This window comes from Anoplolepis gracilipes, chromosome 12, assembly GCF_047496725.1.
Source record: "Anoplolepis gracilipes chromosome 12, ASM4749672v1, whole genome shotgun sequence".
Classification (NCBI taxonomy): domain Eukaryota; kingdom Metazoa; phylum Arthropoda; class Insecta; order Hymenoptera; family Formicidae; genus Anoplolepis; species Anoplolepis gracilipes.
Window position 1 is genome coordinate 700,960 of NC_132981.1, and position 16,623 is coordinate 717,582.

Here is a 16,623-nt window from a genome sequence, read left to right on the forward strand (position 1 = left end):
TCCTCCGACACTTGCGATGGGGAAACTCAGACGAGGGGAGGGGTGTGGGACGCTGGGTCACAGACCCCTCCCGCTGAGGTTGCCAAATTAGGACCAGTCGCCTCCGGACCGGAAAGGGAGCTTGATGCTCAAATGGTCCCAGAGGTAAATATGGCCGAGGCCGACCTCAAAGCCTTTGTGTATGAGGTCGTTAATTCGATCCCCTCGTCACTGCCCACGTCGGGAGAGGTTCCCGGCGTGGGTCAGGAGGCGAGCGTGTTAGGAGCCCTGATTCCTTCTCCAGCTTTAGACTGGGGGAGGGTCGGAACCATTATAAGAGAAGAGATCCAGTTGGTGGTGGCAGATTCCACCCCCTTCGTGTCCGCCGAAGGACACGAAGGGCGTAAGGGTGAAGGGAAATTCCTGGGTTTTCCTCGTTGCAAACGGAGGCTCAGGACCTACCAACAAGAGAAGGGAGAGAGGAAGTGGCGGCGTAAAAACAGCTCCCCCTCTTTGGATAGCGGGGGTGGAAGTTCGGATAAGCATGTCCACCGCTTCTGCTTTCTTGAGGAGTAAGGGGGAAGGTAGCTGCGTCAAAACCGCCCTCCCCTCTTTGGTTAGCGGAGGCGGATCTCGACGGGGTGAGACTACCCCCCCTGCTTCCGCGCGGAGAAGGAGCGGGTGTGCCCTGGGTAAAAGCCCCCTCGTGATCTATCAACTTGTCGTGGTGAGGGGGCTCTGATCTTCGGTCGTCCTGGGTAGTACCCACGATCCATTTGTGGCGAGGGCCGAGGCGGGCGGAGGCTAGCTAGGAGCACACCGTGCTCTGCAGCCTGCGGAGTAGACCTGGAGCCCGGCTACTCTATTAGAGACTTGTCTTCATTCGTCTGTAGGGATTGGCGGCCCTGACTTCAATCACCCGGTGGTACGGCATCGTTAGGGGGGGCTTACCCCTCGTCCGTGACATGGCTGGGTGCTTCCGGCACACAAAAGTTTCCACGCAGTGGGTGCTCCCACTGCGTGGCGTCCCTCGGAGGGATGTGGGTGTCGACTTCGGTTGGCGTCCCACAGTGGGGGGCTCTTCTCTCGCGGACAGACAACTTAGTGGGCTTGCTCCTAAGTGGGCTTGCTCCTAAGTGCGCGGCCACGAGGAGGAGTGGGACGTTTTTCTCCTTCCAAAACGGTGCACCGTCGAGTTCCCTCCGAGATCTCTCTCGGGAAGGATGTTAACACGGTACGTTGGCTGCCATGACGGGTAAGGCTGGGCCAGGGAGCGGCGACCCAGCCCCAACCGTTCATGGGCCCTCCTGGGTGGCGCCACCCGTTGCGGTATGCTGGAGGTCGAAGGCCAGGAACCCCCAAAAGCCCATAGAAACGTAAAAATCTCTATGGATGAGTAAGCAGCTAGAGACCAGTGCCGGGGATGTAACATTCCGCCGGCCAGAGTTGTATGTCACTCCCCCGGGGGAACTTGGGGCCCGGTCGTGGAGTACTTCCGAACATGTTCTGGGACACTCTGCGGTCGATGAGGGTACATCCTAGGTGACGGAACCGCAGCGGGGCGTGGGATTCTTTTAAAATGAATTTTACGCCTAACACAACCAACAAAGATGAGGAGACGACCACACCAAGGAGACCTGGACCGCGGTGTTCCAAGGTTAAGGTCGTGGATACTAAACTGGTGCAAATCCGCTTACGCAGGCAGGACCTTGCGTTTTTAAATTCAGCTCGACACCGAGAACAAGCAAAAAAACTGCTGAGGAATACACCCCGGAATCGGAAAACGCGCCGCTTCCCAAAAAAAGGAAGCGGGAGCGCTCCGTCACCACCAGGGAATATGAGTTGAAAAAGGCCAGGAAAGCCGAGGAAAAAAAGAGAAGAGCGGAAAAGGAGGAGTGAGAACTGATCGATAACACCCCTCTCTCGGAATCCCAGGCTTGGGGCAGATACGAGGACGTCAGGGAACTCATTGACGATATGAGAGAGAGCTCTCTCAATGAGATATCCTCATGGTGCCTCGACAGCGTTACGGTGCTTTAGAAAGTACCCATCGCGGGGTTGACGGGAGCCAGCACAGAAGAAAGTGACAAACTGAAGGGGATGGAAGATCAAATCCGCGAACTGAGGGAAGAGAACTCCCGTCTCAACTCGAAAGTCATGGCCCTCGCCGAACTTAGCAGGAAGAAAGGGAAAAAACTGGATCCCCCGCTTTACTACCAACATTGGACCTGGTGAAAAGAAGGTAGTGCAGGCTTCCGCCGCTCAAGCAGTCGAGCCAGACAAGTCCGACTTAATGGAGGTCGACCCAGTTACGAGGGTAGAAGACCTGCCCGTTCAGCCTCTTTTCCTACTACTCTCGATCAAGGAGAAGAGGAAGGAGCTGGGTGAAAAATACCCTCCAAAGGTAAAGTCCGATGAAGACCCCCGTACCTATGATCACCTCACGGCGAGCATAGGTTACCTTCTAGAGAGGAGGAGAAATTGGGTAGAAGAAAAACACCCCCCTGGGCAAGACCCTTCCATCCGGGGACCCGCAGTATGTCGCGACCTCAATCAAAGTCAAAGCCGTGGTCCCTGTACGGTCCCCAAAAGGGAAGGAAAAGAAGGGATCGAAGCCTAATCCCAAGAAGGGACAGGCAAGGACCGCTCCCCAGCCCACCACTCCTCAAGCTCCTCCACCGCCTTCGGTGGATCAGGGAACACCCTGGACAAAGTAGTCGGAAGGAAGGCGAGGAGACAAGAGGAGGCGAAGAATATCACGCCCCGCAAACCCGCTGATGCAGATAGCAAGAAGGCCTCCCCCCTCCTAGTTCTGGGAGGGCGGAGAAGGCAGTAGAGCCCACTAAACCAGCGGGGAATAAGAAAAGAAAAGTCCCGCGAACGGCGGCTGTGTCCATCACTTGCCCAGAAGGGCTATACAGTGAGACATTGAAGCTGGCCCGACAGAAAGTGGACATTGAGCGGCTGGGCATAAAAAACCTAAAAGTGGAAAAAGCTACTACTGGCTATTATACGAAATCCCCGGAGAGGACAAGGCTGTAAAGGCCGACAGATTCGCGGAGGAGCTGCGCAAGGCCCTCCAAGATAAGAAGGGTGTTTGGGTCGCGCGGCCCTTTTTTTTCACGCAGGGGAAATCTCCAAGAAGATGCAGGGACGGAGCACTGGGTTAGCACAGAAGAGAGTGACAGACTGAAGGGGATGGAAGATCAAATCCGCGAGCTGAGGGAAGAGAACTCCCGTCTCAACTCGAAAGTCATGACTCTCGCCGAACTGGGCAGTGGGTTTTAGGGGCGCTAGATGTTGTTGGCGCCCCCGACCCACTAAAACCTCTGCGGTGGCCTGGCCCGGGCTTTTTCGGGACCTTCCGGGAACGTGCATTTGCATTACTTTCGGAGGGTCCCTAGGCTATTTCTGCCCGTGGGGTCTACGTCCGGATAATGTGTCCGGACGTGACCCCATTTCTCTCATGTGTAGCGAGGGGGAGGCCTTCCTGTCGTTAATCGTGGCGCAGGGGAGCTACCACCTCCATGCCACCCCCTCAGGGGGAGAAAAAAGAGACATTCCCCCGGGGAAGGACAAGGACACGAGTCTCCCGCTCGAACCCCCGTCCTTGTGCCCTTGTCCCAACACCTGGTAGGGAGGGCGGGTGCCTCTATTGGCGGCGACGGAGTCAGGGTCTTCGACGACTTCTAATTTTCTTCTTCTGTCCCCGCCGCCGCTATCGTCTGTATCGTCGCTGTCGCTGCCCAGTGACAGCTTCTCTCTTCCTCTTGGCCACCTCCTTCTGCGTCATTACTGACTTGCAGAAGGAGGTGACCGCTTTCCAGTTTTCGTCGCTTTCAACCATGCGTGCAACGACGGCCGAGAGCGACAAATCCTCCCTGATGATGTTTTGTAGGACACGGCGCTCTCTAGCCCACGCTGAACAAAATTCCAGCGTGTGCTGCGCCGTGTTCCTCTCCTCCTCCTCGCAATGGTGGCATGCAGCGATGCGCTCCTTCCCGATTTTACACAGGTACTCGCCGAAACACCCATGTCCGGCGAGCACCTGCGTCAAGTGGAATGACATCCGTTTGCCGTGAGACCTATTTGTCCACTCATCTAGGACCCACAGCCTCGGCGACTCCTTTCCTGATTCCGTTGGAGGAATGAAAGTTAAATAGTCCCCTCATTCCTTCATCATTTGTCGCCGGGCTTGAAGCCTTGTGACACCTCTCACCCTGGCGGTTATTGCTCTCATCCGCTGGATCTCCTTAATCCTGGCACGCGTACGAGCATGTGCTCTTGTTAAGAGTTCCATGGGAGAGAGACCTGCCAGTATGGAGGCCGCAGCGTGAGACACCGTCCTGTAACCACGGACGAGGCGAACGGCCATTTTGCGCTGAATTTGACGCAGTGTCGCAAATGCGTTTTGTGGCCATCGCCTCGTCCGCCCATACTGGGGCCCCATAAAGGGCCCCTGAGTTGACGGTGCCTCCGTACAGCTTGTGCACTCGGTCATCCGGTTCCCCGAGATTAGGCATTAGGGGGCAGACTGCCGCCATTATCCTATTTATTTTCTCGGCCAGATGACCAAAGTGGTCACAAAAGCTTCATTTTCCATTCAGCTGAAGTCCCAGATACTTAAAACTGTTGCTCGGCTGGACGGGGATGTCATCCATGTAATTTGGGCTTATGGTGGCTTCCCCCTGAGACCATCGTGAAAAAAGATGGCCTCAGTTTTCTGGGGGCCAACCTTCAGGCCTAACTCCTTAATGGCGCGCACGGCGCATGCTACCGCCATCTCCGCTGTTCTAATGGTTTCCTCCCAGTCATTACCCCCCGGCGAGCAGCAGTGTGTCATCAGCGTAACACACCGTCCTACAACCGGGGGGGGGGGAGAATAATCCTGAGGATGCGGTCGTACGCGATATCCCACAAGAGGGGTCCTAGGATCAACCCCTGAGGGACACCGCACCGGTTCTCCCGTCGGCTTTGAGTACTGTTTTTGTCGCGGTACTCTAGGCTCCTACTTTCGAAGTAAGAGTCTATAAGTTCCACGAGGTACTGGGGAACACCATAGTATTGTAGTGCGTTCCCCACCTTCCCCCAGGGCAGGGTGTTAAACGCGTTATTTATATCTAACGATATAGCAACGACCACCCTGCTCTGTTCTGTCTCGGACTCCACGAGGGTTCTGACGCGTTTAATTGCGTCTGTGGTAGAGCGACCCTCGCGGAATTTGAACTGGTTCTCGTGGAGGTCAGGCCTAATCTCCTTTAGGTGCCAGACAAATCGGTCCACTATAACCCTTTCGAGAAGTTTTCCGAGCTCGTTCAGCAGGCAGATTGGCCTGTCCGCCGACGGGGTACCTGCAGGTTTGCCCCCCTTGGGGATGAGGACCAATTTGGCCCTCTCCCAGACTGGGGGGGGGAAACCTTTCCCTGAGACACCTAGTGAAGGTGTCCCTAATCAATACCGACATATGGGCCAAGGTTAGAACCCAGACCCGGCCGGGGATCCCATCAGGACCCGGAGCTTTGTTGCCCCGAGCCCTTAGTTTCTTAATTACCTCGACCATTTTGTCGCCAGAAACTTCGAGGTTCTCGTCCCAGTTCACCCTCCCCCGATCGCCGATATGGGAATTATCCCCAGTCTTCGGAAAGAGGGTGAGGAAGGTGTTCTCGAGAACCTCGATCCCAGCGACTCCGTCACTGGGCCCGTCACTCGCCCAATGTTTTAATTTGTTGAGTACAATTTTATATGGACGCTCCTATTGGGTCTGAGTTCAAGGAGAACAGTTGCTCCTCCCACGCATTAACCTTGGCCCGTTTGATGGCAGCACTGAGGAAATTTCTCGCTTCCCTGTATTCCCTCAGTGCCTCTTCCGCAGAGTCGGAGAGACCGCGCCTTCTCAGTTTTGTGAGGCGGCGCCTGGCTCGGACAGAGGTTGCTCGTAATTCTGCAATCTTCACTGTCCACCAGTACGCCGCCTTGCGCGGCCTGGGTCTGACTCAGGGCATTGCCAGGTCAGATGTTCTGGCCATGAGCTCGCCGAGCCAGCCCACCCGGTCCTCGGTGTTCTCTGGAATCTGAACATCGGGCCAGGTCTCTGACATTACTGCAGCCATCAGCCTATCGGAATCTAACTGTTTCAGGACCCATCTCTTGGGTGGTGGGTTCCCCCCTCGTCACTGGGGCGTTGGTTGAGCACCCCGTGGCAGGTGATGTCGACTTCCATTCGGATATAAAGGTGATCCGAGAGGTTCTCTTGTGACATCTACCGCCAGTTGGCTATTCTGTCAGCCGCAGAGGGAGATGCCCATGTAAGGTCAACAATAGACTCCCTCTGCGGTCTGACCAGGGTGCTGTTCGACCCTTGGTTAATTAGTACCAGGGTGAGCACCGCCGCCCAATCCTTCATAACCCTGCCGTTACCGTTGGTGTGCCGGAAACCCCATAGCCTATTCCAGACGTTGAAGTCCCCGGCCACAATAATAGGTTCGGAGAGTCTCCTCTGGACGAGTACAGCAATCTCGTCTAGGACATCTCCGAACCGGGTAAGGTCCCTGATACTGGGGGGGATATAACAACCCACCATCCAGACCGGGCCCCACTCTACGGCGACATGGTGTCTCCCCGCCCCTATTTTGATACAGGAGGAAGAGCCGACCTCTTCCTTCCAGGTAATAGCGATAGAGCCCTGGTCGTCTCTCGCCCAACATGGATGGTTAGGCGAGATCCTATGTAGATCTGCCGCTATCCCTACTCCACACTTGTACTGCGTCAGGGTATGTAGGAACAGGTCCTGTGCCCTGGCGCAGTGATTCAAGTTTGATTGGAGGAGGTCTATCTTGCTCATCTAACTATAAGACTTAGGCCTCCTCCATGATCACTTCCTCTAGTACGATAAGGTTCCTAACGCAAACCTCCTTTGTCGCTGCCTTTACTGCAGCCTCCTCTTTTTCTGCGCAGCCCTTTTTCCCTTCTTCTGGGGCTTCAGGACTGCAGTTTCTCTTTTTTGCCCTTAAAGACTTTGGCTGGAGAGCGGGTGGGGGTGTATTGTCATCCTTTAGTTTCTCCCCAGCTTTAGGGGCAGCTTTGTTGCTATTGTTGTTCTTTCTTCCTTTTTTAGGGTGGCAGGTCTTGCTTCCGACCCTATGGTATAGGGTAGCCCACTCTCCGCACATAAAACGCATCTAGTCTTCGCCGAGCAGTTGGCCACCTTGTGCTCTAAGATGCCACAATTGTAGCAAAGGCCACACCTGTCCATGGCGTGGGTCACGTGGCCCTGTAAAAAGGGCAAGTTTAGGCTCCGCGACCTGGACCAATTGGCCTCCATAGAGGAGGTAGTGGGGAAGATAGTGAGGGTAGGTGAATGTCAGCCCTCAGATATCAAAACAGGGGAGATCAGATTCTCCCCCAAAAACATGGGTATCTTCTGGGTCCAATACCCGCTGGCTGCTGCCAATAAAATAATAGCAGCCGGCAATTTAAAAATAGGATGGGTGGTAGCAAGGGTGGAGTCACTGAAAGCCTATCCCCTGCAGTACCACAGGTGCCTAGAGCGGGGCTACGTCCGGGAGCGCTGCACAAATGCTACGGACAGAAGTGGTCTCTGCTACAACTGTGGTACAGCAGGGCACAAGGCAGCCAACTGCTTCGCGCGGACAAGATGTGTCTTGTGCGAAGAGTGGGCTGCCTAACAACCAAATGGTGGGCGGTGAAAGCTGCCACCCAAAAGAAAAAAGGGATAGCAACGCCAAAGCCGCCCTAAAGACTGGGGAGAAACAAAAGGGTGAAAAGATCCTCTCCCTCCCAGTCGCTGCCTCTAACAAGGGACAGAAGGAAGAGAGCGTCGCCCCCCAACCCCAGAGAAAGGGGAAAGGGACGCTAAAGAAGAAAGAAGAGGCCGTAATAAAAACCACAGCAAAAGAGGTTCCCGTTGGCAACCTCCTTGTCCTAGAAGAAGTGGTCATGGAGGAAGTCTAAGTCTCATTTCTTTTTTTTATAAGCAACATAGGCCTCCTCCAATCCAACCTGAACCATTGCGCCAGGGCACTGGACCTGTTCCTGCATGCCATGGCGGAGAACAGGTGCGGAGTAGAAATAGCGGTAGAGCCGTATAGGATCCCTTAGTTTGGGTGGTGGGTTGCTATATTCCCCCCAGCATAAGAGGTTCTGCCCGGTTCAGAGATATCCTGGACGAGATCGCCTTACTCGTCTAAAGGCGGGGTCCCACGGCGCGTGAAGGCTTGACGAGCCTTGGCGAACTATCCGCGCCACGCGCCATGGGACCGGGATGGCTCGCTATTGCTCGCGGCTTGCGATTCGTGGCTCGTCCTTTTCATCGAGTAGCGGTAAACAGACCGCGAGTCAAAGGACTATCGGGCCATCAACTGACGATCACGCATCACGCGCCGTTGGATCGCCCAGTTGCATTATGGAGTGGTCGAACGAAAAAATCTTAGATTTTTTTAGAAGTGTATCAAAAAGAAGATATATTGTGGAATCCAAAGCATCATTTACATAAAAATCGAAATGCTATAAATGATTCTTGGAGAAGAATCGGAACAATATTTAATGTTTCAGTGAAAGAATTAAAAAAAAAGAAGCTTTATTAGCAACATATAGAAAGTTAGCGAAAAAAGTACGAGCTTCTACGAAAACAGGTAGTCGAGTGTCAGATGTGTATAAGCCAACGTGGTTTGCATATGAAAAAATGGCACAATTTTTACATATATAAATGTGCCAACAACAATCATGAGTTCGGAGATGAGTTAAAAGTAAAGAGATACACTGAATGAAAAAAAAACTTTATAAGCAAAAACTTCTTAATCCAAAAAATTCTTTGTTTATAGACAGCATTTTTTCCGTTCAGTATATTCAATGTATTTAAGAAGTAAAATAGAACAAAGATAAAATAGACAATGATAAAAATATTGTAGTAAAATACTCAAAGTCTTTCGATTAAATAATTATTTCTATTTTCATATTTATTTTTACAATTATTTTTATTTTTTACACGTAACTTCATAAATACATAAATTTAATCAACTTTCTTAAAGGACGAAAAATTTGAAACATCTTTAACTTAAGAAATTATATTTTATCTTGCCACGGTACTTTACCATTCGTTATAGAATATTCTGCAAATTCTTGTCTAATAAATTTGGCTTCAAATCCTGATTTTCTAGTTGTTCTTTGTAAAGGTATAAATGAACAACGATAATTGAAAATTCTTTGTAAACTTTCTTTTTCGTGATTTCCGGGAAATGGTTTCATTATATTTGGACTAAGAGGAAATGCATCGTCTGCTACTATTACGTAAGGCACAGGCATTTCTCTTGAGACAAAAAGTATTTTTGCAGGAAGCATTAAATTATTATTTTCCATTTTTTAAAATAATATAGTGTTGCGAAAAACACCACCATCACTAATTCTTCCTTGACATCCTACAAAGTCAACAAATGTAAAATAATAATTAGCATCAACTAATGCCATTAAAACAATACTAAATGTGCTTTTATAATTAAAGTATTCCGATCCGCTACATATTGGTGATTGTCTAATAATATGTTTTCCGTCCAATGCTTCAATGCAATGAGAAAAATTCCATTTTTGCTCGAAATCTATTGCTATCTTTAACCATTCTTGTTCAGTTTTAGGTATCTAGAAAAGAATAAATACAAAATAATATAAAATATTTAGCTAAATCTCATAATTTGTCTATAAACTCATATATTTCTTTTTCCATTCTTGAGTACACTTTTAAAATTTAACAATTTATTTCTTATGCTTTATTGTAGGATGAAATTATCAAAGAATTTGATAGTGACATTGATAATGACGAAAATATACACAGGAACCTATTTTTTTAGATGAATTGAATGAAAAATCGGACAAAGACATTGAAGAGAATACTGAAAACTTTAAAACTCCAATAGAACATGTAAAATCACACAAAAAACGAAAGCTCTCAAGATCGGATATTAATAATCAAATGGATGAAGCCTTAAAAATTTTAAAAATAGTGGCTGAGAAACTAGTAAAAAGCGATCCTCCCGAAAAAGATCAATGCACTCTATACACAGAATTGCTTTGAACAAAATTAAGAAGTTTAGATGAGAATCTCCGAGAAATTGCTATGTTAGAAATTGACAATTTATTATTTTCTTTAAAAAAAAAATTCATCGTTACAACATAGCGGATATTACTCTGATAATATTCCAAAATATAACTTTTCACAATCTTTTTATTCTAACAATGATCCCTGGTCTTCAACGCAGATTAATTACCAGCAATTTAATGCAAGAAATTTTTCAAATTCTTATTCGCAATGGTCTTCAGAAAATAATAATATTACTCAAAAAGAACATTCATCTGCTTCATTGTCTCATTTACCTTCAGAATCTTATAATCCACCTCCATCACCATCTGTTGAGTCTCAGGATTCTGATATTTATTATAATCTTTAGAATTTATTTCTCTATTGCTTTTGTTACTTTAATAAATATATTAAACAATTTTTAAAAATATAATTACTCTAACAAAAAAATTATATAATTTGTTCCTGTAACGATGGTTGCATTCTTTTTCTTTTTTTAGTTTATTATATCTATTGTTTATTATTTTCTTTTAGTTTATATTTTTTGTTTTTTCGATAAATATTCGAACAGATAATATGCGCATAAGTACATTTCTCAAAAAATAATATATATATCTAATTATCTTTATTTCGTCTTTTAATTCGTTTATCAAAGCTTTGCAAGTTTCTTGGACACATCTTGAAACACTTTGTTTTGATACTTTAAATAAATAAGACAGACTTTTAAAATTATCTCCTGTAGCTAAAAATCTTAGGGTAATAGCTAATTTTTCTGTAACTGTAATGCATTTACGCATATTTGTATCTTTTTTCGCAATAACAAAACCAATTCCGTTCAGAAGCTGTTCAAAGTCCATTGCTGACATTCTACAAAAATTTTCAAAATATCCAGAAGGTTTTCTTTTTAAATCCTCAAGCATGTTTATTGCATTATATCTATAAAATGTAATTAATATTAAAAATATTGATTTTATTACTAATAAAATACTAACAGAACATTTTGGGTGTATATACAATATATATTAGAGAATATAAGTGTATATATATAGTGTGTGTGTGTGTGTGTGCGTGTGCGTGTGCGTGTGTGTGCGTGTGTGTGTCAATGTGTAGTATAATTACACACATTTTTTTATAATTACACGTATTTTTTCATAATTTTTTGTTACCTGTGTTAATTTTTGAAAAGAGACGTTATCCACCATCGCCTTTTGCGTTTTTTAAATGTTTTTAACATTTCTTTACTTAAAATAATATACATCGCTGCACAGACCATAATCTTTTCTCGTTCGCTATCCATTTTGGATTACACATCACGAATGCGAGCCACAAACTGGACGAGCTAACGCGCCGTGGAACCTATGCGACTCGTCATTGTTCGTTGCTTGCTATTTGGAGACGAACTTATTGACAAGCCTAAGCAAGCTTAAGCAAACCACGCGCCGTGAGACCTCACCTTAAAGGAGACTCCCCGAGCCTATTATAGTGGCCGGGGATTTCACCGCCTGGAATAGGCTATGGGGTTCTCGGCAACTGACCAGAAAGGCAGGGTTATGGAGGATTGGGCAGCGGTGCTCGACCTGGTACTAATTAACCAAGGGTCGAGCAGCACCCTGGTCAGACCGCAGGGAGAGTCTATTGTTGACCTTACATGGGCATCTCCCTCTGCGGCTGACAGAATAGCCAACTGGCGGTAGATGTCACAAGAGAACCTCTTGGATCACCATTATATACGAATGGGAGTCGATATCACCTGCCACGGGGTGCTCAACCGCCGCCCCAGTGACGAGGGGGGGAACCCACCACCCAGGAGATGGGTTCTGAAACAGTTAGATTCCGATAGGCTGATGGCTGCAGTAATGTCGGAGACCTGGCCCGGTGTTCAACTCCCAGAGAGCACCGAGGACCGGGTGGGGTGGCTCGGGGAGCTTATGACCAGAGCATGTGACCTGGCCATGCCCCGAGCCAGACCCAGGCCGCGCAGGGCGGCGTACTGGTGGACAGTGGAGATTGCAGAACTACGTGTAACCTCTGTCCGAGCCAGACGCCGCCTCACAAGATTGAGAAGGGGCGGCCTCCAACGCTGCGGAAGAGGTACTGGGGGAATATAGAGAAGCGAGAAACTCCTTCAGTGCCGCCATCAGAAGGGCCAAGACTGATGCATAGGAGGAGCAGTTGCTCTTCCTCGACTCAGATCCTTAGGAGCGTCTCTATAAGATAGTGTTAAATAAAATAAGGCATTGGGCGCCTCCCGTGACGGAATCGCTGGACCTCGAGGTTCTAGAGAACACCCTCTCCACCCTCTTTCCGATACTCACTGCCGGCGGGATATGTATTGCGGTGTCTCTCAAGGGTCAGTCCTAGGACCCCTCTTATGGGACATCACATACGACCGTGTCCTGAGAATTCCCTCCCCCTCGGCTGCAAAACAGTGTGTTATGCCGATGACATACTGCTACTGGCCGGGGAAAATGACTGGGGGAAAGCCGTAAGAACGGCAGACATAGGGGTGACTTGCGTCATGCGTGCAATCAGAATATCGAACGCGACGCGACTGACACTCGCGGATCGCACTCGTAAATAATATACACTTTTAAATTAAAAGGGATAACTTTAATAGTGAACACAAACTTCAGAAACACCAATAACAATATCACAAATATTAATGTAAGACGCGACCGTCCAGCTTGACAGCTGTCAAAGATCTTTGCAGTTCGCCTCTCGATTTATTTATAATATCATCAATCGGTATCGATCTTAATATCATCTGTCTTATAGAATCAGATTCGACATCCAAAATTGTGATCAATAACAAATCGTGTTTCGCTATGTCACCCTCGACCACCTCCAATTTGTTCTGCAATTCTTGTACAATTTTATGCCCCTCTTCCTTTTCCTGAGTCAATATTTTTATTTGTGCTAATAACTGCATTACTTTTTGAGTCTAATTCGCGGCCATAAGATTACGGCATTGAGCTTGACTTTTTTCCAGTGCTTGTCTTAAATGATTCATTGTAGTACCCTTCTTTACCATGAGAGCAGTTTCGTGTTCTCTTCTATTATCTTTCAGTTTACGTTGAAGAATGATATACAATTTTTCCTTATCCTTTAATTGGGATACGTTTGACACTACGTAGCTGTATAAAGATTTCCCTGATATCTTATTATTCAACTGCGTAGAAATGATCCTCCATATGGGATCATTTTTGGAAATGATTTTACCTGTGGCAGGCATAATTTGATCTTTGCAATTTAAGATTTTTTGCGTAATCATTTCCCTATTAACTTTTACCGGTCTTCCGACCCGGCGTTAATAATTCCGAATGTGATCGTTTTTTTCAATTTATTTTGTCTCCCTAAAGTTGTTATATCTTCTAATGTTTTATAAACTTTGTTTATATTCGTTACTTTCTTTATATATATTCATTCTCTGTACTGTTCTCTATGTATCACAGCCTGGGCCGCGCCACTGCGTTTCTCACAACAGCGTATAATCCTTTGCTCTTGTTGATGCTTCCTCTCTCGCTCCAGGTCGAAATGCACACGTTTCCAATATGCAGAGTGATATTACAAAGACTTGCGTATTTTATGAAATCATGCTTTTTTCGTTTACTTTCAATTTCTTTGATTTTGTTTTTCGAGAGAGAGAGAGAGAGAGAGAGAGAGAGAGAGAGAGAGAGAGAGAGAGAGAGAAAGAGAGATTGAATCCAAGATTGTTCCTCTCCTTGTCATCACTGGGATTAAATTTAATCATATCTGCTTCTTTTATGTACGCATTGTTAATCTTGATATACATTTTGTGCATGTTCTTCAGTTTAACTTCTAAAGACTTTATCCTGTTGCGTGAAGACTTTTCGTCACTGAAGTTGTATTTTTTATCATGTTGTGATAAATAGAGCTCGCATTTTTTATTTGACACCTTTTTGGCCAGTTCCAGTTTTAACTTCTTCATTTCCTTTATCCCTTTCTTTAATGATATTTTTTCTTCACGTGGCGGATCATACGTTTGCGAGGCAACTGGTTTGCTATATTTTTCAGATTCGGTTATTTGATTATCTACATTAGGATCTGTCACGAATGCCGGGTATCTCTGCAGCCACTCTTGATATCCTTTAATTAAAATCTGGATCTCATACTTTATACCAAGATCCCAATTCTCTAAAATATCTTCCAATATATATAGATATTGAGTAGTGGATGTCAGAGACTTTTGCGTAGTATCTCAGTCTACCAAAATTATAACATCCGCATGACTTGCTGATCGCTCTCGAAATAATTCATGTAAACCCATATAGCACAAAAAGTTGCAGCGACATTGCAGCAACGTTGCAATATTGCACGTTGCAGTGCAATATTGCAGCAACATTGCAGCAACGGTACAATATTGTACGTTGCAGTGCACTATTGCAGAAACATTGTATAGGCATGATTTGCAATATAGTTCGAACAATGTTATAGCAACATTTCAACAATATTGTAAAAATAATGTATTTTATGCTTTTTATTATATATGTGCGTATATTGCTTAAAGTAAAAGAGTATACAAGAAGTTATAAATGCCTGTCATTATAAACAAAAATATTTTTAAAATTTTCAATCTTATACGATATTGTACGGTCTTTATGAATGCAGCGAGGTTGTGTTGTATCACATGCAGAAGTGTCTTATGGGTGAACTTTTCGAGGTTATAGTTACACACGTGCCACGTGGCTAACACTGCCTGCATAATTCATATAAAGAAAAGTAACTTATTTAATGCAAATAAATATTAAAATAAGTGCGAGAAAAACAATATATATATATAGAGAAGGTATGTAAATGTATAATTATTTTTTTAACAATATTCAATTTTATAGCGATGATTATATAAATCCACTTAACCTAATTTTTGACTAATATCTTTCATGCAGATATTTTGTAATTTCTTATAAAGTATATTGATCGCAAAAGTCTATTGAATAATATAATGCATCTGATTCCAGCTGTGAGAATAATTATAGAGAATTTCAACAATTATATAGAAGAATCTTCTCAGAAGAAATTCATCCCGATTGCGACACTTGCTTTCATCGATATTTTTTGAAGAAATAAAGAAAAATAAAACGATATATAGGAGATAAAAGAGTGTCAGTGGACAGCGGTATACTATAACCGCATATACATATAATTACTGGTATGTAAAATCATATAAATACATTTGGAAAACTATAAGGGCTTTATAGCAGAATAACTGACTCATAATTTTAAAACAATATTTTATGGTTTAAGTCTGTGTCTTTAATAAAGTAATGCACAATAACTATCTTATGTATTAATGTTTTAAATGTATACATATACAAAGACGTTTTTGTAAGACTTAACGTACAAGACAGATTATTGCAATGTGCATTACTTAAAGACACAGACTTAAATATATGTCATTTATTTTATTCAATGCATTTTAAAACATTATTTAATTCCAGTAGTTTATCGATAAAAGATAAATGCTCCTATTATACTGTAAATGACACTTTGAAATATATGAAAAGAAAATTCTATATAACTTATAAAGGTAAAGCTACATATATATATATATATATATATATATATTGAAATAAGTGATTAATTTGCACAAATGTATATTTATTAAATTTTTTAGGTTTCTTATTATATTACCTGCTTAACAATAATACATTTTTTTGCAGTATGATATTGTATTTATGCAATTATTGTTTATTGGGAAATATGAATAACGCACAAAAAAAACTTATTTCTAAACGTCATGCTAGGCGAATTATTTCAAATAATACTAATGTAGATATTGCAGGGTGTTCTGAATATGTTTCAAATTATGATTCTACAAATATTTTTTCTAAGGATTGTTCTAATTTAGATTTAAATGATGATAATATTGATATTTCTAATTCGCATGATACTAATGATAAGAAAGTATTTATTGAATGTACACTCTCAGAGGATCACAATAATTTTCAATATAGTAATAATAATATAGCAAACAGCTCTAACTATCAAAACTGCATTATCAATGATATAAACAATATTGATGATAATAATGATGAAAACGAATTAAGGAATGCTATAGCTACATGGGCAGTATCCCATAATATTACTCAAAACGCATGTAATGATTTATTACATATTTTTCGGCGATATACATCGTATAATATACCTGCAGATATACGGACACTATTACAAACTCCAAGAGCAACTAATGTTTTTAAAATGTGTGAAGGAGAATATTTTCATTTAGGTTTCAAAGATATTATTAAAAAAATGCTCTCAAAAAATTATAGTACTTCTATTAATTTAACTATAAATATTGATGGGCTTCCATTAGCAAAATCATCGCAAGTATCTTTATGGACAATTTTATGTTCTAATACGATCAATATGGCAGTGTATCTTGTTGGTACTTATTTCGGTTTCCAAAAACCTACTGATCCTAATGTTTTTTTGTAACCTCTTGTCGACGACTTAATTAATTTAATTAATAATGGTTATAATCATGCTGGAAATATAATCACAATTAGATTATTTGCTTTAATATGTGATGCACCTGC

General features: G+C 44.2%; 3 protein-coding genes across 3 annotated transcripts; 1 reads left to right on the forward strand and 2 right to left on the reverse strand.

Moving 5' to 3' along the window:
* Nucleotides 1–3,697: 3,697 nt before the first annotated feature.
* Nucleotides 3,698–4,048, reverse strand: LOC140671995 (uncharacterized). Its single transcript, XM_072903788.1, has one exon. The coding sequence runs from the start codon at nucleotides 4,046–4,048 to the stop codon at nucleotides 3,698–3,700; it is 351 nt and encodes a 116-aa protein (XP_072759889.1).
* Nucleotides 4,049–6,238: 2,190 nt separating this feature from the next.
* Nucleotides 6,239–6,820, reverse strand: LOC140671996 (uncharacterized). Its single transcript, XM_072903789.1, has one exon. The coding sequence runs from the start codon at nucleotides 6,818–6,820 to the stop codon at nucleotides 6,239–6,241; it is 582 nt and encodes a 193-aa protein (XP_072759890.1).
* A 409-nt stretch (nucleotides 6,821–7,229) lies between these two features.
* LOC140671997 (uncharacterized) lies at nucleotides 7,230–7,664 on the forward strand. Its single transcript, XM_072903790.1, has one exon. The coding sequence runs from the start codon at nucleotides 7,230–7,232 to the stop codon at nucleotides 7,662–7,664; it is 435 nt and encodes a 144-aa protein (XP_072759891.1).
* Nucleotides 7,665–16,623: the final 8,959 nt, after the last annotated feature.

What these genes read in the sequence shown, in the direction of transcription:
- LOC140671995 (XM_072903788.1), bottom strand. Translation starts at nt 4,048, where the DNA reads ATGTCATTCCACTTGACGCAGGTGCTCGCCGGACATGGGTGTTTCGGC.
- LOC140671996 (XM_072903789.1), bottom strand. Translation starts at nt 6,820, where the DNA reads ATGAGCAAGATAGACCTCCTCCAATCAAACTTGAATCACTGCGCCAGG.
- LOC140671997 (XM_072903790.1), top strand. Translation starts at nt 7,230, where the DNA reads ATGGCGTGGGTCACGTGGCCCTGTAAAAAGGGCAAGTTTAGGCTCCGC.